This window comes from Nerophis lumbriciformis, linkage group LG05, assembly GCF_033978685.3.
Source record: "Nerophis lumbriciformis linkage group LG05, RoL_Nlum_v2.1, whole genome shotgun sequence".
NCBI classification, from domain to species: Eukaryota; Metazoa; Chordata; class Actinopteri; order Syngnathiformes; family Syngnathidae; genus Nerophis; species Nerophis lumbriciformis.
The window spans coordinates 43,333,154-43,355,332 of NC_084552.2; the positions used below are offsets into that span (position 1 = coordinate 43,333,154).

General features: G+C 37.8%; 1 protein-coding gene across 7 annotated transcripts in view; it reads left to right on the forward strand.

Moving 5' to 3' along the window:
- The first annotated feature begins 405 nt into the window (after positions 1-405).
- The window catches only part of LOC133605874 (RNA-binding protein with multiple splicing-like), an 85,106-nt gene continuing 63,332 nt past the window's right edge, over positions 406-22,179 (forward strand). For 6 of the 7 annotated variants that reach the window (XM_061959213.1, XM_061959215.1, XM_061959217.1 and 3 more), the window contains exon 1: positions 479-870. In XM_061959213.1, coding sequence (XP_061815197.1) covers positions 814-870 — 57 coding nt within the window. In that variant the 5' untranslated portion in view covers positions 479-813. Of the gene's footprint in view, positions 871-22,179 lie in introns of all 7 variants that reach the window. The other variant, XM_061959214.1, reaches the window with a different exon arrangement.

Here is a 22,179-nt window from a genome sequence, read left to right on the forward strand (position 1 = left end):
TATATATATCCATCCATCCATCCATTTTCTACCGCTTATTCCCTTTGGGGTCGCGGGGGGCGCTGGAGCCTATCTCAGCTACAATCGGGCGGAAGGCGGGGTACACCCTGGACAAGTCGCCATCTCATCGCAGGGCCAACACAGATAGACAGACAACATTCACACTCACATTCACACACTAGGGCCAATTTAGTGTTGCCAATCAACCTATCCCCAGGTGCATGTCTTTGGATATATATATTATATATATATATATATATATATATATATATATATATATATATATGTATGTATGTGTGTGTGTTTATACGTTCTTATACTCACTTTTACTTTCTTCCACAAACAATATTTTAAAAGTCCCTCGCTCTAAATAAGGTTGCCTTGCATTTAAAACCCGTCAATCAAAGCTAACCACGCCCACATCCCCCCATACGCCCCGCCCCTTTATTCATTTGGCTGTTCCATGTATCCTCTTTCTCTTCTTCCTCTCTCTTCCACGTTGTGAGATGAGCAGAAGTTGAACATTTTTCCGTCATTGATACAGATCAGGTGAACATTCTGAGGATTATCTCAAATACTTCACTTTTTTTTTTTACACGTTTTTATTTCAATACACCACGAAGGAAAACATTCCACATCGATGCCAACTAATTAAGTGGGAGGTTCTGGTCGCACAGCTGCCGCACGCGCACCGACTCATTTGTCTGTTTAACCAACGGCGCTTTGACTATTTGCTTGTATCCATACTTTGTTTTTTTTTTAACATTTGAGTTCATTTAACGAGGACATTGTTGTGCCAAGGTGTGACTCAGGATGAACGGCAACAAAATCGAGAAGGAGAACGAGCAGAGTGAATTCCACGAAGAAGAGGTGAGGCTCGCGCACCTTCACCTTCTCCTCTTGTTTGTTGTCAGGCTAGCATTAAACTCTACTTTTAGCTACGTTCAAGTTTTTTGAAACGTCATTTTAACACAAAATACTGTCATTACTGTCACTTAACTATATGTCTAACTGTCACGTCCATGCCTTAATATTCATTTGAATGTTGTAAATGTGTCATTTCAAAATTTTAGGATAATACTTAATAATAAAGTAGGCGATAGTGTATTTTCCCCTTCATATTTGCCTTCTAGCTTCCTCCTTATAGTGCTTTTTTCTCCTTTAGCTATATTAGATTATTGACAATCTGATTAAAGCTCAGCTAAGAAGCAGTATTCATTTAGTTAACAAGTATCATGACAGTACATACTCTTCACTGTCTAAAATGTTCGTATTTCTGAAATTGAATCCGATACTTTCATTGCTGGATTCCATACGGGATCCTCCAGCGACTAAAACAGGCATCTAATGAGGAGACTGTGCACTATTGTTTTTTTTTCTTGTTTATGTAAATTTGTTGACTTTGCCATGTTGTACTGAGCAGCCAGGAGGGAGATGCACATGACGTAACCCAAAAGCTAGCATACTGGCATTAACATGTAGTGTTTGGCCAAGTAATATGTTTTTGAGATGCTCGTCTTCTTGTAATATGTTCTTTGTTCCAAAACTTATTTCCCCTGTAGAAATACATTCATCGCTGGCTCACAAATGGACGATGCCAGCGGTCTGGGGTGTACTTTGGCAACTAACACTGTTGTCTAGTAACGTCAAATAACGCACCTGTTTTAATAATGGTGTCAAACAAAATTTGAGTCGTGATTCCTATTTATTGCGATTCTGAATCGATCCAAAATGTTCAATAATCCATTTTTAAATATACGCTTTTCAAGCCATCTCAGCGCTTATTTCCTGCGTGGATTGGTGTCAGGTAATGGCCTCTGTAGGGTTTTCTCCCGGCAAGCGGCTAAGATTGTGGAGCTAGCTTTAGACGTTGGGAGAAAGTAATACAATCAGTACTGTCTTCGCTGAAGGCAAATGTTTGGGCACATTTTGCAATTTCCCAGGTAAGGAGGAGTAATATAAACATTTCTTATCAGCAGAAATGATGAGAAACTTCTTTGCGTCCCTGGCTTATTAGAAGCTCGCCTTCTGAAAGAGTGTGTGCATGTTTAGTCCAGTTTATAGAGGAGTAGTTGATCGTGGAATTAGCACCCTTTGTTACTGAAAAAGTATTGATTGTCAATCGAGAAAGGGGAATCTATTATGAATTGAATTGTCACCCCCAAAATTGCAATCCAATCGTAAGTTGATTCAATTCCCTAAATGTTAATGTTGTTTTTTATAAGAAACATAACAAATAGAGTATCAAAAACAATACAGTAAAATAGTGGTTCTCAAACTTTTTTCACCAAGCACCGCACTTGGCCCACCAAGTACCACCATAATGACCAGCGTAGTAGGTCTAAGTATTCATTAAAAACAAGGCAGAGGTTTTATTTAACAAGTATATATTTTTGGCCACTGTAACATTATACACAGTTCGAACTGGAACACTGTTTGAATATAGGAAAATAAAACACTGTACTTTAATCAACTGATTCCTTGGCGTACCACGAGATGGAGCATGTGTACCACTAGTGGTACATGTACCACAGTTTGATAATATAATAGAATAGTGCAATAGAATGTACTACAAACAACGACTATAGAGTTATGAAGTAATATAATAATAATGTTCATAATTTACCTTGGATAGTAAACATCTAAGCTATTTCCTGCAAGCTGCTTCTCAGTCAAACACACCATGAACAGCTTCGCCATTGTTTCATGGATACAGTTCCGCTGTTTAGAAATTATTCTAACCCCCTTGGCAGGCGTTATCAAAGCTTTTATCTACGACTCCTGCTAGTGCCATATGTCTTCACTAAGTCGTGCTTATGCTCATGTTTTTCGATTATTTATTGATTTAATTTAATGAATAACATCTTCTTTTTCGTCTCAGCACTGTGCTTTATGCTCACTTTCTTTCTTCCCATGGTTGGAAAAACCAAGTTTTGGCTTTCTAGTTAAGCATCTACCACAAGCTAATGCTAACGTGTGAGGCACTTGATATTTTGGTCAAATCTTATGAGGTTAACTTAGACATTTACTACGCCAACTAGCGATGGAGAGGCTCGTAATCCAAATTTTTGCTCGCAACCTAAAGTATAACAATTAGCAGAAAGACAGTTCGTATCCCAAAAAACTTGTGAGCTGGAGCCCACATATGCCAAGGTATCTTTGTATTAGGCTTAGTAATACGTTCTACGTTTTTCTGATTATGTTCAAATCATTTTCCGCCCACTATAATACTTTTAGGTGTGGACATATATTTGTTATTGTTTGGCAATACAATAACATTGCTTGCCAGATCATTTTGGTCATATTTTAGTCAAATTATTCTCTATGCTAAAATAAAAACAGATGCGATTAATTAGTTGTTCAATTTCCCCTGTAGTCTAGTATATAGTAGAGGTGGTAAGAATTATTGATTCTTAGATGCATCACAATTGGGACACGGGTGATTCTGAATTGATAGACAAATGTCCAAATATTGATTATTTTAATCTGTTGAATAAAGTAATGGTTCTGAAATGGGAAACTAGTGCAGACAGAGAGCAAACATCGGTAGGAGAGACAAAGCCTTTCTAACTGCTAAACTAGCTTGAAATATGAAGTAGTGAAACAACAAAAGCATAAGGGCCTGATCTACTTAAGGTTTGCATGTACTAAACCACATACAAACCTGATAGTACCAAAACTGATATTGGTATTTTTAGGACGAATGGTGATATACGATATATATTGGTGTTATAAACAAAATGTGCAGAGTGTTTAGTTTAAACTCAACACCACATTACAGTAACTACTATTGTTTTAAAAAGTATTTTTTTTAAAGTAATTAATTAGTTACTTCTTACTTAACCAAAAAAGTAATTTAATTACTAATGGAATTACTCTTAATAATTGTAATTAATTACTCGAGAAATTAATTAATGCGTTTCCTAAAAACCTTTAAATATATGTCATATGCAGTTAAGAGAAGTTTATGAAAGCAGCGTGTGCGTGCCTTTAAAAGGCGGTGTCTGTTGCCAAGCAATGTGATTTGTTTTTTTTCTTAGTTGTTTTGTGTTTTTAACTCCTCTTGTGTCCTTTTAAATTATGTAGCACTTTGATATTGACAAATGTAAAGTGCTTTACAAATGAAATGTATTATTATTATTATTATTATTATTATTATTATTATTTAAGCGACGTGTGACGTCAGGCAAGGATTTCAGCTAAACTCTATTTGTTAGCTTTAGCAGTTAGCAGCGACAGTTTTTATGCTCTGTTGAATCTTTGCAGTAGCTTGTGTTACCTCTGGTTGATAAAGAGGAGCCGCCGCCAGAGCTTCGGTGCAGGCACGTCCGCTGTGCGCAAAGGCTATTGTGGCGGGGGGTGCCGTGTCGGCAATGCGCAGTCGCGACTCTGGACACGCGCCAGACCCTTCCCGCGCGTTCGAAACTTCCTCAGCTACAATGCCTGCCAGGCCCCCGTTCAGCAGTGCGCCACCCCGGCAACAAACAGCTGCAGACCGCCGTAACAATGGCACATCAGAAGAGACCAATATGGCGATATTGTCTCAAACATATATCTCTTTTTAAAATTACCGGTATTAACTGTAATGCTAGCATACCGCCCAGCCTTACCTTATAGCGCCCGCAAAGGTAATCTATTAAACTCGTGCGCAGAGAATTGCATCTCTTAAGTAAGCAAAATAGCGTCCACAATACTGGGAGGAGAATATGCCAATGTAATTATTTAATGCTCGCAATGTGATTTATCAAGGCTGAAACTGGTTTACGGGCGCTGTGTAAGGAAGAGCTTGGGGGCAACATTTATGAATTTCTACTAATAAACATTTCCTCAAGCCTTTTCTGGAGATCATGTGATGATACGATTTATCACTAAACTATGATAAAATTATTGTGCCGCTTAAAAATGTACATAATGAATCACGGTAATAGTTTGTTGGGTACATTTTTTTTCAGCACCCCTTTACATTTTTAGTGTACAATTTTAAAATGGAATGACCAGATTTACCGTGAAACTGTATTTACAAACCTCTAATACTTAAAACCCTTCTGATTATGATGATTTAAAAAAAAGTGTGATTAAAAAGACATCAATAAGTGGCACCACATCTTTGAAAAAGGCAACAGGAGTTGTTTTTTGCAAAGAAAAGTACCAGAAGAAATATAGTGTTTGCGGGATAGTGGAAGTTGTGTTAGCTATAAAAGGCATTAGCTATAAAACAATAATTCTGACCTTACGTGAGGCAAAGTTTAACAACCTCCAAGGTATGACTCTCACATGCTGAACAACAACACAAGAATGTAGCGCACCACTCAATGGATCACTGATTCGCAGCAGTTAAAGCGCCCTAATGCTGCTTGTCATGCTTCACTACACTGCCCGCCCAACTTCAGGCGCGACCAAAACTTGATGCAGGGTAGCGGTGCTAGCCAAATATGGTGCTTTTGCAGGCGAGCTTCAGTATGTTGGCATTATATCTTGCTTTGATAAGCTATCAGGTGCTCTGGATGCTTTCACGTAGTGCGACACTTAGCGATCACTAATTTTGCAGAAGTGACGATGAGCCTCCAGACCTTGTATGGACACGTGACCTTGATGGTTTAGTGCCGCGCTTGGGTTCCTATCTGAAAATCCGGTATGGCTATCGGCGTTTCGTCAGCTACTTAAATCGTGTTCGCATTGTGCCAAAACAGAAATGTGACACAGAAAGGTCCATGTACTGACAAACGGTGAAAAAACCCAAAAAACTCCAGATCATTTACAAATAATTTGGAACATAAAAAAAAGTAACACCTATTTAATCACATGATTTTTTAGCAATATTAACACAATATTGCTAAAAATATATTTGCATTTGCATTATGTTTATTGTCCATTTGGCTTCCTATCTCAGACGTTAAACACCTGATCTACTAAAGGTTTGCGTGTATTAAAACACGTGCAAACTGGATAGCACACATAAAGCTGATCTATTAAGCTTGTAAGCAGAGGATTGGGTTTCTTGAGTGAGCAAAATAAGGAGCGCAATCCATTTAGCTCTTCTGTCTTCAAGAATAGGGAGGAGAGAATTATATTCTAAGTATTTAGAACACACACGGGCGCTCTAATGTATCTTTTGTTTAGTACTTCTCAAAAGGACGTGCAAACAGGCATTTGCGCAGAAATAGCTGTGTGAAAGGAGGCCATTGTGCCGTAGATCCATCCTACGTATGCTTGTCAAAAATTAAAATATTAGACATGTTAATAATAATAACAATGGATTACAGTTATATAGCGCTTTTCTAGACACTCAAAGTGCTTGTCTATTTAGCAATATCGTTTTACAATTTTATAGCTGTTGGATGATTAAGGGGCTGAATAAATTTAGTTTTTTTTAAATTATGTTCGTTTTTTCATGTATATGAAAAAAAACTTCTTGCAATATGCACTTTTTAGCGCGCTGAACACGCTAGCTGTGACTGCCAGTGCACATTCAGCGTGGTAAAAAGTGGTTTCCGTTGTAGAGCGCACTGCAGGACTGTGTCTTAAAATGCCCAGAAAAAAAGTGGTACATGTGTGCTGCATGTTTCAAAACATAGCAAAATGCCACAGGCATGATAACATGAATTTGCAGAAAATTAGTGTATCCATGGTGAAAGCCACGTTGTACGCGCAAAAACCTAATTTAAATAGGGCAGTCTGCACCAGTTTTAATTGTTAAAGTTAATTGGGGCGGCGTGGCTCGGTTGGTAGAGCGGCTGTGCCAGCAACTTCAGGGTTCCAGGTTCGATCCCCGGTTCCACCATCCTAGTCACTGCCATTGTGTCCTTGGGCAAGATATTTTACCCATCTGCTCCCAGTGCCACCCACACTGGTTTAAATGTACTGTAGCGTAGATATTGGGTTTCACTATGTAAAGCGCTTTGAGTCACTAAAGAAAAGCGCTATATAAATATAACTCACTTCACAAATTCACTTCACTACACGCAGTCTTCGTAATTAACACACAACTTCTCCACTAATAGTAAACACAATTTTTTTAGTTTGCACATGTGTAGTATTTGGACCTTAGTAGATTAGGCCCTCAGTATTTACAGCTTTTAAAGTACTAGCATTACAATTACCGTATTTTTCGGACTATAAGTCGCATTTTTTTTCATAGTGCGACTTATATATGTTTTTTTCCTTCTTTATTATGCATTTTTGGCAGGTGCGACTTATACTCCGGTGCGACTTATACTCCGAAAAATACGGTAGTTGTTTTGTTTTTTTCCACATACTTTTCGTAGTATATTCACCAACTTAAATTGCTAGCATCACAATTCTATGTTTGTCTTTTTACGCTTACTTTCCATTTTCTATCGCAAACTGTTCTTTAGTTTCTGATCACTTCCAGTAGTATTTCCACCTTCAAAAATATACTTGAAAATAATAAGTTGACTCATTTATTGTTAATTGTCCCTTATTGTCATATCCCCATCCTTACTTTTACTATTTAATGATCGTGGTGGCAAACATCTGAATTCATTCTTCTAGGTACGGTACTGTAAACATATACACAGAACATGAAATAATCAAATATTAATTAATATTCAATAATACATAATTAATACACATTTGTGAATAAATAGATGTAGTATCATAATGGCCAGAGCTTTATGAGAAAGATTATTTCTATTTCATTTATTTTCAAAGAAGGAAAATCAAAAACAAATTCAAAGAAATCTATTATTTTTTGTGTCCAATCAAAACATTTGATTCTATTTGGCTTGGTTGACCTTTAGCCTACTTTTACTTCTAACTTGCATATTTACTTGAACAAAAGCTCTTCATTAAACCATCCTTTTTAAAAATAAACACTGTCACATCGAATGACGTCTTTGCAACGCAGCGGTAGTTTGAACCTCGTACGACATTTGTTGTCTCTGTACTTGCAAGCTCCCCCAAGAGGAAAATATCACTTCAACATGGGGATGGGGTAGGGGTCATCTCCCTGGGGTGTCACTGTCCATTTTTTCTTGGGGTTATCATCCGCCAGGTGGAATAATGGGTTAGCCGCGACCTTTTCCCTATACGATACACGGGGAGCTACATGGTGGTCCGTCACTGGACAAGCTATGAAAAGGCCAAACAGATACATTAACTGTCTGTGACATCACATGCTTATACGGTAAAAAAGATACTACACAAAAAACAGCTTTTCTTTCAAAATCCCCCTCCGCTTGCCTTTCCATATCTGATAGCTTTGCAGTTTATTTATAAAAGCGGCGGGGGAATTGTCATCTTATCTTAGCCATTTGTCAGCTGTGCGACAAGAGCTATTTGAAAAGACAACAACAAGGCTTAGCGTCAGGAACGGCTGGCTAATGAGAAACTGGCATGTGAGTTTGCTAAAATACATTGTATGGAGTACATAAAGTAGTTATAAAGAAGTCATGGATATACATAAAATGTCAGGGAAATAGCTTTCAGATCACGGCACCCACATACCACCGTTCAGATGTGCGCTCTATTGCAGCGGCTGTATGGAAACTATGTCCACATTTAAAGTTCCTGACACTCCATGTAGTATGCATTTAATCTATTTTTAATCAGTCACTCATTAAAAGATTATTCAAAGCAAGAGAATATAAATCAGTTTTTTTTCTAATCAAATAAATAGATTTAATCGATTGATCGTTGCAACCCTATACAAATACAAGCAATTTATTCAAATAAGCTGACTTCAGGTGATAGGCGGAGTACACTGTAGACTGGTTGCCAACCAATAACAGGGCACATATAGACAAGCAACTATTCAAACCAAATGCACAATTTAGAGTCTTCAATTAACTTAACATACATGTTTTTTGGAATGTGGCAACAAAACATAGTACCTAGAGAAAATTGTGTAAGTTTACAACATGATAAATAAAGATGCAAAATAGCACCTACTGAACAGCTTCAGCATTGATAAATCACATCGCCCATGCTGAGTATTTATATTTGCATCTTCTCCTCCCAGTATTGTAGGTGGTCTGATAATCAACTTCATGAAGACAGACACACTAAATTGATTGAGCCCTCTATTTTGCTAATTTAAGAGATGCAATGCTGTGCACAGGAACCTAATACATCAGATTTGCGCGTGCTATCAAGTTTACACGTGTTTTAGCACATGCAAACCTTGACATCAGGCCCTAGGGGTTGTAGTTATTACACACAAGCTGTTAGATTGTAATGTCTTAGTTGCCGTTTTAATTACCAAATTTGAAGGTTAAATCGCTCATGTCAATCAGTAGCAATTCACAAAAGTGAAGCCTTACTGTCATGCATGTCTCATTACCTAGAGGCAGCCCCTTACGAATACGCCCGTTTCCTCCCAAGTAGTTGAGCCGGTGCATGGTCTGCAACCAGATGTGCAACAAAGGTATCGAAGCATGGTATGGTCAGTACCTGCAAAAGTACCGAATTCGGTACTTAACCCTAATAATGCAAAAATTGTGATATTTTTTTAATTTTTTAATTTTAATTTTTTCTCGTTTTGCCTTAATTGTATTTGACTTTATTAAATGGGCGTATTAATTGTTTGGCGCAGCCGAACCGGAGCAGGAGGTGATGGAAAGAATTAAAAAAAGAAAACAGAGGGGGAAATTGGCGTGGTTGGGAGACTGGCCGTGCCAGCAACCTGAGGGTTCTCTGTTCGATCCCCAGCGTCTACCAACCTAGTCACGTCCGTTGTGTCCTTGAGCGAGATACTTCACCCTTGCTCCTGATGGGTCGTGGTTCGCGCTTTGCATGCAGCTGTGAATGTGTGTGTGAATGGGTGAATGTGGAAATAGTGTCAAAGCGCTTTGAGTACCTTGAAGGTAGAAATGCGCTATACAAGTATAACCCATTTACCATTTATCTTTATCTTTCTCACTGTATTTGTCTTATCCAAAACTAGCTATTATTATCCCTTCTCCTTCCTCTCCACACTTTTATCTTTCCCTATGTTTGTTTCCTTTCCTCTGCCACACCCCTTCCCTCCCCAACTAACTTTATCTTGTTGTCCGAGCCGTTTCCTCCCTTCCGTGTATAAATTGCCACACATTTGCAAAACCATTTAATCCCACTCTGCTCAGTTTCTTGAAGGGAAGTGCTGTCTGTACCTTCAGTTCTTAAACAGGACAACCATATATGGTCACAGGGAAGTGAAACTTTGATGCTTGACTGCCATCTCCATCAATTGAGTGACTTATACAATCCTTGAAAATGGCAAAAATGTGGTTAATAGTTTCATTATAGCAGAAACAAAAAAACAGCCTAGCATCATAACATTGATTATTTCTTTGTATGTTTGTTTGGGGCTCAGCAAACAACTTTTGATTGCACAAAACACGTAAAGTTGTTAACATCATAAATATGCTACTTTTATTTTGAAAAAGCATACTAATGAAAAATACTGTTTTGTTTCTACGCAATCAGTTCTGAAATGTTGGTCAAGCTCCACTTTTTTGTTTGGTTTTTAAGCAATGACCCCTTTCACGCAAGCCTTTTAAGTTTGATTTGTTATTTTTATTTTTTCTCAGATTTTCTCTATAAACGTCACAGACACAGGACTGCAGAATATGAATTTTGCACTTCGATAAGTAGCAAAATACCTTGACATACGAGTTTAACTTATTCTGTGACAAGGCTTGTAACTTAAAATACTTACAGCTCAAATCCATATACGTGCCTCATTTAAATACCCAAACACACTACAATTTAACATGTAACATGCTGTTTAATAATAATGACTATTGTATTAAAAACAATACAATAGCATTTACTAAAGAAAATAGTAAACTACAGTCATTTGAAGTAATGTAAAACTAATGTACGTCATTTACCTTGAAGAGCGGACTCGTAAGGTATCCCCTGAGAGCTGCTTCTCCGTCAAACACATCATCAGCAGCCACCATCAACAGCTTGTCTATATTTTAATGTATACATTTCAGCCGTTATTATTACTAGGGGTACAACGAATCGTCGACTAATATCGACAATAGAATTTGTCAAATTAATTTGTTGAAAATAGTCGTGATGTCATCACTTGTGTTTTTCAGGAGGAACGCGAGTCAGTGCGGCCACTCAAACAACATTGCGGGTGAAAATATGTAAAGTTTGGGAACATTTCATCTTATTCTTGTTAAAACATGAATACATTGCTCATTTTGCAAAGAAGATCCTGTGTTTATGACACTACATCTGTGATACGGGAATATCGGACATCTGGAGGATGCTGTCTCACCTCGGTGGTAGTTATTTTGTTCCGTGCCAGCAAGCTAACGAAGTTGTGTGAAAATGGCTTTAACTTTCATTTTAGCCAGCGTTTGCCAGCTAAACTTTGTCTAAATCAATTCAAGTAATTTTCAAAGCTGCATCAATTTGCAGTGCGATGAAGAAAGGCATAATAACAAACATCAATCACTCACACACACACACACACACACACACACACACACACACACACACACACACACACACACACACACACACACACACACACACACACACACACACACACACACACACACACACAAAAAACGTTAGGCACCGATGTGCCGGTATCATAAGATTAAACGTACGAACTATTAGCTAGCTGAACTATTAAGAATTAATCAACGATACAATTCTATACATCAAGCCTATTAGATTGCTAAAAATGCCAGGAGTTAATCAACAATCAAAAATATACCAGTGTGCCGCTTTTTAAACACATAATACAGTTAGATACTTTTGGTGTTTTAACAGATGTAGTTATTGCTGGTATTTTAACCGTCCTTTTTTTTTAACATGAAAAATACATTTGTTGTTTTTTTTAGCACTTTGCCTGTCACCGCTTTCAAATGGGCAAACGTTTAACAGTTTATTTTTATTTGTGTAACAGCTGAATGAGCAGCATAGTTACAATAAATATTTATGAATTAATTAGTCATCTTTTTTGTTAGTAAGTACATGCCTAAAACAATCTCAAGCTGAATTTATTTCGATGGCTACGTTAGAGCCAGTGAATGTGTATGCTTTATAATCTGGTTAGTCGACTAATCGTTAAGATAATCGATGACTAGTCGTCTATCAAAATAGTCGTCATTTGCAGCCCTTTTATTATTATAAACAATTTTGATACCATTAGCTGCTGGTTTATAGCCTTTTTTGACTCCTTCTGCCTCAGTATGATGCAGAGGGTAAAGTGTTCTGCTTCACCAGGTCTACTACAAATAGACCTCAGTGGTGTTTTTTGATGATTTCTTTCTTTAATCATCCGCTTCTTTGTATCAGCACAGTCCTTAACATTCACCTTATTTGGACCCATGGTTGGAAAAATAAAGTTTTGTCTGTCTAGCTTTTAGCTAATGCTAGCAAGTGAGACTACAGATGTTGGACGGATCTTACAGGATTCACTGCTGTGACAATCACAACACCAACTCAGGGTGGGGCGGTATTTGAAGCTTGCTTGTAACCCATATTTTTGTTCTTAACTTAGTAAAATTTAGCAGAGAGATGACTTAAATAAGCAGATACTACTGTACTTATATGCCACCTTTGTTGGGTTCTTCATAAAATGCTAAGCCTAATTATCGGATCTTCGGTTACGACACATATTTCTTAAGTGAGGTCTAATAAGTCATCATGCATTACAGACGCTCTTGTGTAACAGTGCAAAGTTTTGTGCTGTGCTTTGTCAAACCTTCAGGGACAGCAGTCTGACACGGTGTCTTAAAAAAATGGCTATGCGCAAATGGTTAACTATGTTAACTCTAAACTAAGGATGTGCCAATCGGTCAACCACCGATCAATGTCGGACGATTTTTGTGAAAAATGTTGTGATCGGTCATTGCTGATTAATGCCTTTTCATGGTGATTTGACAAACGACTAGCAATTATATAGCTCCATACCCACTGTGGAGAAGCTCCACTAAGATAATTATAATCACCTCCAAAAATAAACTTAATTTCTTAATATCTTAAGTATCATTATCAAGTATCATCCCTGGGGGATGAGTCTAAACATCAAAAGCAAGCCAGGAGCAGGCATGCTAATAGCTAAGCTAACCGCTAAGCTATATTTAAACAACACTTAAGAAACGAGTGCTTAGTAAAGTTTGAGAAGTCTATATGGAAACGGTTATTAACAGGAAATTCACAATTAGGCTAATAAAAGTCTAGAGATATGATAATATAACAACTGTTGGTGTGTCAGCACTGTCACGGCGAGTACACCACACGTAAGAGGCGGATCAATTCATAAATTAGTGGTGTTGTTACAAAAGGTAGCAATAGTATACAGTATGATCGATACTGAAGTGGTTAGGTCGATATTTTTATTTTGTTTTTATTTTAGTTAATCTTCAATTTAAAGTATTTGTTTTGCTCAAACAATTGTATGTAATAAAAGAGAATAAATATTCTGTTGATATTGCACTAATAAATAAATTTAAACATTTACAGTTAATACATCAGTATCAGTCTCTGTATCGGCCAATCTCACTCATAAATGATAGGTATCAGAATCGGTAGCATGAAACCCAGAAATCAACATCATGTACTTTAAGCAATCCTTTACAAAAAGGTGCTGCAAAATATGCTGGGAGCTGCCATAAATCCTGTCACTGGGAGTGCTTTGGGTCACTTATTTTGTAAAAAGTTGTTGAAGTTATGTGTTTTGAGTTAGCGTAATTGTTAATCATTCCTAATAATAGTAGTAGTCATGCTTTTACATGTTGTGCTGTCATTTTTTTGTTCAAACCATGATTGTAGTTATTTTTCTGTGTGGCGGGAGGCAAGATCGCCATATACTGTCTATGAATCAACCATCCAGGGTTTGTGGGCCACAGTTACACTAAACACTAGTGTTAGGTAGGAGGCCATAAAATATGGTCGCAAATAGCGGTCTGTGTGATTTATTATTGTAGCTTCTGAACCATTTTAAGGGTATCTACCTGGGGAGGCGAAAACAAAGGGACGTTTGGGACGTTTCCGTCATCGCTTTGGCTGATTAGCTGACGTAACCGGCTGCTTTGCAAGAAGAATGGAAGATGTGAATAAACATAGTCTTCTTGCAAAGAGACACACAAACCTTTAAAGCCTAACCTGTTGGATCATTGACAGGTCTACTGAGCTTTAATAGCTGCTTGAAAGAACAGCTTAGCTCAAGAGTGGAGGAGTGCTCTCGACCTAACAATAAACCACAACCGACCTCTGACCTTGAGGTTAGCGCAACTCTTGGCCTCTTAAACTGAACTTAAACGCCTGAGGTCTCTTGATGCTAAAGGAAAGCAACTACCTAAAACAAACCTCAAAATATTCTCCATTTATTTATGCAAATGTAGGACGATCGGATGGAATTTACAATAAAATTACGTTTGGCTAGTAAAATTTGTTCAGTATTGGGTGTACAACAATGTACAGCCATTATCATCCATCCATCCATCCATTTTCTACCGCTTATTCCCTTCGGGGTTGCGGGTGGCGATGGAGCCTATCTCAGCTACAATCGGGCGGGAGGCGGCGTACACCCTGGACAAGTCGCCACCTCATCGCAGGGCCAACACAGATAGACAGACAACATTCACACTCACATTCACACACTAGGGCCATTATCAAGTAACAAATAAATAATTTTCACAATATGTTAAAAATAGCCATAAATCACCAAAAATGATTCCCGGGCGTGGCACCGCTGCTGCCCACTGCTCCCCTCACCTCCCAGGGTGAGGGGAGCAAGGTGCATGGGTCAAATGCAGAGGACACATTTCACCACACCTAGTGTGTGTGTGACAATCATTGGTACTTTAACTTAACTTAACTTTATATACATACCTGGAAAACAACAATAGACGCCTTGGTGGCATGCCACGTAGTGGGTCGTGTACATTTGTCAGTTCGAAAAGTTTTGCGAGGAGTTAGAAACCATTTCCGTGTTTTTCTGTTATGAATAAAAAGGCAATGTGCGACTAAAGTTCCATTTTAATATTACTTAACATCATCCATAAGAAAGTTTGACAATGGTGAAAATAAGTGTTTTACATTATTAGACGATCAGCTCTGAATATGTTTTTGCCTGCAAACAGTAGCTTCTAGGAAGACAAAAACAATAGACTACTGTGTTTCAAGGTTATTGCCATGTACGTCCGCTAGAATGTCCTTTTACCTATTAACTTGGCTGCAGAACACACACACGCACCAAGGTCATGTCCCTCATTTGAGACAACCCTGTCAAATTAAAAACATTCAGTTAAAGTCAGCAAATGTGTCAAATAATCAGTTGGCACATACAAAACACATACAAATTAAAACCGAGAGAATAAGAGTAAAAGGAGAACTGCACTTTTATGAGTGAAACACTAAGCCACGGTGTCATCACATCACAATTATGGCTGCCCTCAGAGGGCTGCTTGTAAATGTAAGTATGTATGAATATCAATGTATAATTTCCTCATGATATTATTACACAGTTGCCGATGCATTTTTTTTTTTTTAACATAATTTTTGATGGATTTCTTCCTTTTTAATCATTAGTCAGAGTGACAAGCAGCTATTAAAATATTTATTTTAACTTTAACAATAGAATGTCTGGAATATATGTTAATATATGTTTATTGCATGATCAGATTATATTACAGTTTAAACAACATGCAATTTCATTCAGTACATGCATTTTTTCTGTCAGAATCAAAAGAAGGAATACATTAAGCAAGAAGTGACGCACATTATTTCCAAGCTTTCACGGGCGACATGAAGCATTTTGGCAGTGCAGATCTAACCCCTGGGCCTTGAGTTTGACACCAGCACTAGCGCTAAGTGCTACATTTTTCACCGACTAAATAAGAACATAACAAAACAGACACTAATAATGTCCACTCTGACTGGGATGCTGACTGATGTGATGGCTCTATCTTTCAGCATTCGACTTTGCTCCCCCCGTTTAGCTGTTAAATTTAGCATAGTTCTCACTTTACCAGATAAAACATTCAGGGAGGAAACAAGCATCTTGTCGCTTCTTCCAAGCGATGTCGTCGAGTTGAGAGCCAGTATGTGCACTGATTGTCGGTCCAGATTTGTTAGTTTCAAACTTTTTTAGTAGCAACTCCTGTAGCTAGCATACTTCTCAGCTCTCCATAGTAGCCTGAGCCTGTGAGCAAGGTGTTGTCGCTTCTCCAGAAAAAAAAGTTCCTTAGTGTTAGTTAGGTCTTACAATAACAACAGCTATACTGTGGTTCATATGTAGGTCACAGCGTTGTTGGCATTTAAAAAAATTTTTTTTAGAGTGCCTTTTAAGAGATTTAAAAGAATCCCTATTACCTGCATTGTTAGCCGCCCTGTGCTAGCTTTTTTTAATCATCCAGAACACACAGAAAAGAGAAAGACGCGTTCTTGTCTCACATAAGGATTTTGGATATGATAGGATAGACTTTATTTGTCCCACAATGGGGAATTATGTGGTTGTAGTGCAGATACAAAAGGTCCACAATAAATAAGGTAAAAACAATTAAAACAATAGAGAAACATTACAGAACAAAAAGGACATTAAAAGAGCACATGGATGGTGCAATCAGCTGCACCATTTCTACATACAGCTCAAAAACACAACCAAAAACCAAAATATGAGCAGTAAATGAGCAATAAATAATACATATGATTGCACCATGCGTAGACAAACAACTAAACAAAACAGCAGCACCATTTCAACATGCACAAACACTGCGGTTGTCTCTGCAGTGCTCCACGTAATCGTCTGCTGGGGTGAGAGGCCGCACAGCTAGAGACAGGAGCAGACCCTACAAAGAAACCAAGAGAGCCTACTCCATCCGAGGCTGCCCACTAGTCCCCGGCCAATGTCCGGTGAACGCGGATGAACGAGAATCCGTCCAGAGAGACTGAAGTGTCCGAAACATGCTCATTGAAGCTCATCGATCCAGACACTCAAAACTAGCTGCGCAAAACTAGCTGTTCATCCTTCTTCTTGTTTTACTATAAACACCCCTTTTACCAAATAATGCAATATATCAGCTGTATTCCATCTTGAACATGCAAAACTTCAATGTAGTAACATGCTATAGGTGTAGAACTCTGTTTACAGCCAAAGTATTTTTTTTAAGGGGATTTAGATAGTTTTTGGTGTTTGATCGAAATCTACATGCCCAATGCTTCAATAGCCATTCAGCACTACTATTAACTAATACAAGCCATAAAAACATACTTTATCTCCACTTTTACCACCATAAAATGCACCTTGACCGTCTTAAAGCACTATCAATATAAATAACTATGCGATGCTGTAATCTGAAGCAGATGTTTTTGGGAATCAGTGCGGAAATGATGGCGTATCACAACAGCTGACATCAGGATGTGTGTCGTTAAGGGTCTCTTAAGGTGGACTCTTTAAATAGCTTAGCAATGAGTTTTCCCATTTAAGGAAGTTTTACTCACTCATCGATCACCTTAAAAGCCAGAGACGGACCCCTCTACGTGATAAGATAAAGTGATAAGGTTTGTTAGGGTGGCTCAGTAAACCTCCCCCCCATCTTCCAGTTGCTAAGCTTCTTTGTTTGTGTATAGCCATTGGCATCAGTGCTGCGTATCAAGTTACATGTGAAAATGAGGTGGAGTGCTCAGCGCTCTTCCTTTGTCTACCCCCCCCCCCTGATTATTGAATACTTCTAGTACTATAAGACTGAAAGGACCAGCCCCCCTCCTTTTGCTGTAGTGAATTTACAAGTTTACAGGTCATAGATCAGCTTTAAAATCATGCAGGATACACTTGGCTTTGACACATCACAAGATATTTACCAAGCGGCTACATGGCTGCTAATGCGCTTATATTTAACAACTAGCATTTCTCTTATACAGTAAAAGAAAACAAACACAACTACTGTGTTAGGGGCATAGTCAGCTTGTGCAAAATTGAGATTGCAAACAAGAAATACAATCGTAAAGTATAATTGGAATTCCATTAAATTCCAAATAATAATTTTGGTGTGTTTTGGAACAATACTTTACAGTACAATATATTCCATCCATTACATATTTCATAGGAATATTATTGTTATGAACCTCATGTAGACATATTTTTAACGCAGCAAATGTTTTTTTTTATCATAGACAATTTAGAATAAATGTATCTTCTATAAAACAGATGATTTAATTTGATGTATTCCATCCATCCATCTATCTTGTCCCGCTTATCCGAGGTCGGGTCGCGGGGGCAGCAGCCTAAGCAGAGAAGCTAGACTTACCCCTTGCCAGCCACTTTGTCCAGCTCCTCCCGGGGGATCCTGAGGCGTTCCCAGGCCAGCCGGGAGACATAGTCTTCCCAGCGTGTTCTGGGTCATCTACGTGGCCTCCTACCTGTCGAATGTGGCCTAAACACCTCCCCAGGGAGGCGTTCGGGGAGCATCCTGAACAGTTGCCCAAACCACCTTATATGGCTCCTCTCGATGTGGAGGAGCAGCGATTTTACTTTGAGCTCCATTTAATGCGGCCTGGCCTGCTGGATGTTTCCAAACTATAGAAATACTTTCCAATGGTTAGAATCTTTACTTTTGAGTGACATACGGGTTACTATGGTAACCATAGAAGCTATGCCACATCAGCTCCATGCAGACCAGGCATAATAAACAGAGTGGGTGAGGCTTGTTTACACAGCAACAAGCCTGAAACACGAGTGTGAGATGTCGACAGATTTCTAAAATTTTAAAAATTTCTAAAGTTCTAAAAAAAAGTGATGTATCAAATATGTGAATGTTTTTTTTAACATTTGCGTTTATATATCACTGTGTTTGTTGCATGTTGGTTGTTCTTGCTTGATTATAAAAGATGTCGATCACGGAGGTGGTCTAGGAAGTAAAGGAGCAACGTTCATATATTCTCAATGATGCATTTGGTCTATTAGATTGATAAAAATGCCAGGAGCTAATCAATAATCTACTAGTGTGCAGCTTTTTAAACACATCATCACAAAATTAGTGTTTCTTTTTGAGGAATGTTGTTTGTTTTTATTGCTGCTATTTTAACTGTCTTTTTTTTTTTTTTTTTTTAAACATAAAAAAAATATACTTTGCTTTTTAGCACTTTGCATGTCCTTGCCTGGACAAAAGTGTAATAGTTATTTTTATGTTTGTAACAGCCAAATGAGCAGCATTGTTACATTATAAATAAATATTTATAAATTAATTAGTCATCTTTTACGTCCCCTGCAAACACAAAAGGGACAAGCGGTAGAAAATAGATGGATGGATGTTGTTAGTAAGCACATGCCTAAAAATAACTCAAGCTGAATTTATGGGATGGAGAGAGTGAGGAAGAAGTGTTGACTGTCATACGAATGAGTACCAAATCAGTCATTGTGTAAAATAGCAGCGTTTGTGATGCAGCTTGTTAATAAGTATGTTAGTGTGAACCGAGATTGCAATTTAAAAAACAACAACATTTTTTTATACATTCCAATTTTTTTAAACCTTTATTTTACCACATAAGCAAGCACATTAGATCAATATCTCTTTAACAAGGATGACCTAGCTAAGATGTCAACAGCAGATGTCATAGAAGCAGTTACAGGAAGGTAATAAATTAAGAAATACATTTAAAAGATGCAATACAAACGGAGCTGTAAGACAATAACAGTTCAAGATTTACACCTTTTAAAAAAACAGGTACTGTGCAGTCGTCTCACGTTTTCTATCTCTCAGGATAGAATGGAAGACTCAGAGTGGAAGAAGTTCAGAGAGATTCAGTTTGGTTATGCAGTTATATATATAGTTTAGTGTTTTCCATGCGAGAGTGGCAGCAAAGCTGAAAGCTCTTTTCCAAAATTCAGTCTGTACATGAGGAACAGTTCATTTTCAAATACAGTTGACGTCTACATTCAGTAACAAATCCTAGTGCTGAGTGAAAAACAGTGTCCAAAGACTGGGTAGATTTGGCTAAGAAACCATGTCTTCCTAATCACTTATGAGCAAGAAAGTCGCTGTCACCAATTACTGACCTTGAGAGAGAAACAGTTTTTATTGAAAAGGAACCCAAGTTTCACCTGAAGTTTAGAGACTAAGGACCTGATTTACTTAAGGATTGTGTGTACTAAAGCAGTTGCAAACCCGACAGCACACACAAAGCTGATCTACTGAACATGTGCAAAGTGAATTGTGTCTGTTAATTGAACAGAATAAGGAGCGCAATTAATTTTGCGTTGCTGTCTTCATTAATATGCAGACTATATGTTGATCATCGAAACGGCCACAATACTCGGAGAAGAAGATGCAAATATAATATTCAGCACATGCAATGTGATTTATCAACACTTATCACCATTTTGCGAGCACTGTTTTGTGTTTTATTTACCACATCTGAAAAGTATGTGCAAACTGGCAGTTACGCACTGTGAGAAATCAATTTCCTTCATTTAACCAGGTAAAGACTCATTGAGATTAAAATCTCATTTTCAAGAGCGACCTGACAAAGAGGGCTGCACAAACAAAGTTACAATAATAATTACAACAAGACAATAAAACGATTAAGTAATAATTCAATTTAAAAGCAAGTACATTTCCCAAGAGAACTGGTTTCTCTATCTTTTATAATGGACTTAAACTCCCCCAAAGTGATCAATTCTGGTAGCCTCAGATCTTTCTGGATGTCATTCCATGACCAGTGAGCAGCATAACTGAAGGCTGTTTTACCAAGTTCTGTGTTGGCACTAGGAACCAACATGTGGAGGATATCCTGTGAGCGTAGGCTCTAATGACTGGAGTCTCTACACCCAAAGGACAAGTCCAACAAGACGTTTATACATAAAAACTATCCATCGAGAAAGTCTTCGGGCAGTTAAAGATGGACAGTTTGCCTTTGCATACAAAGTGCATTGGTGGACAAGATTTCCACAACCAGTAATAAAATGTAAGGAACAGTGATATACAGTGTATAGTTTTTTCAAGTAAGTGCCAGGTGCATTCATAAAAAGCAAGTCTCCATAATCAAGTAAAGGAATAAAGGTGGATGTTTCCTAACTTTTAGGGAAATGCAAGACTTATTTCTAAAAAATAAACCCAATTAATTTTAAACTTAGACACAACCTTTTCTATGTGTGCTTTAAAAGACAATCTCTCATCAATAATAATTCCTAAGTACTTATATGTTGTGACCAACTCAAGCTCGACCCCATGAGTAGTCAATATTTTAGGGATGTTCAATGGCAGCCGTTTGCCATTTGAGAATAACATCACCTTAGGTTTGCCTGCATTTAGCCTTGCCTAGGTTGGGTCAGCTGGGACTGAACAACATCAAAAGCAGAAAGGACTGGTGCTTGCGCTGCAAAGACAGACAATGGACAGAGAATCCTCAGTCATGAGAGTGTGTGTCGACATACAGTATGTGTGTCCTATGTGAAAAAAAATATTGCAATATGTATTTTCTTGCATATTTTTCTTCACTTTCGTAGTCAGTGTCACAGCCAGCTTCCAAGAGCGCACTGAGAAAAGGTGTATTCCATTGTAGATGTACGGCAGCAGTCTGGACTGCTGGTTTATGAAATGCCCATAAAAAGTGGTACATGTCTGTTGCTTGTTTGAAACACAGCAAAAGATGACAGGTAGAAACATGATAAAATTAATGTGCAGTAAATGATCAAGTGTCTTTGTGGTGAAAATCCATTAGTACATGCAAAATCCTTCTTTAATTAAGGCAATTTACACCAGGTATGAATAGCACATGCAATGTTTGTAGATCACACGCAACAAGCTCACTAATAGTACACAGAATGTTATTGTCTGCACACGCTGTTTAGCACCTGCTGTTTGGATTTTAGTAAATCAGGTACCATTTTGTTAATATGGGCTTTAAATTGAAATGGTGAAGCGTAAAACCAAAGTACTTTTGATGTTACAATATTTGTAATGTTTAATGGTAGCACCTTTGAATGAGAGAAAACTATGAGTTTATTTTAATCTGTTTTTAAAACCAATGTAAGAATAAGTGCCTCAGCGACACAGGATTACATAAAAAGCAGCTTTTAAAAATGTAAACGCTTATTTGAGCGAGGTAGAACAGAATGAAAATGAACATAACGATGCATTGCATTTGACAAATTGTCACAAAGATTATTTATGTTGTTTGAAAATAAAAGGGGACCCAGCACTGAACCTTTCGAAACACCTTTGGTAATGTCCAGAAATAAAGAGGTACTGTACCTGAAAGCACACG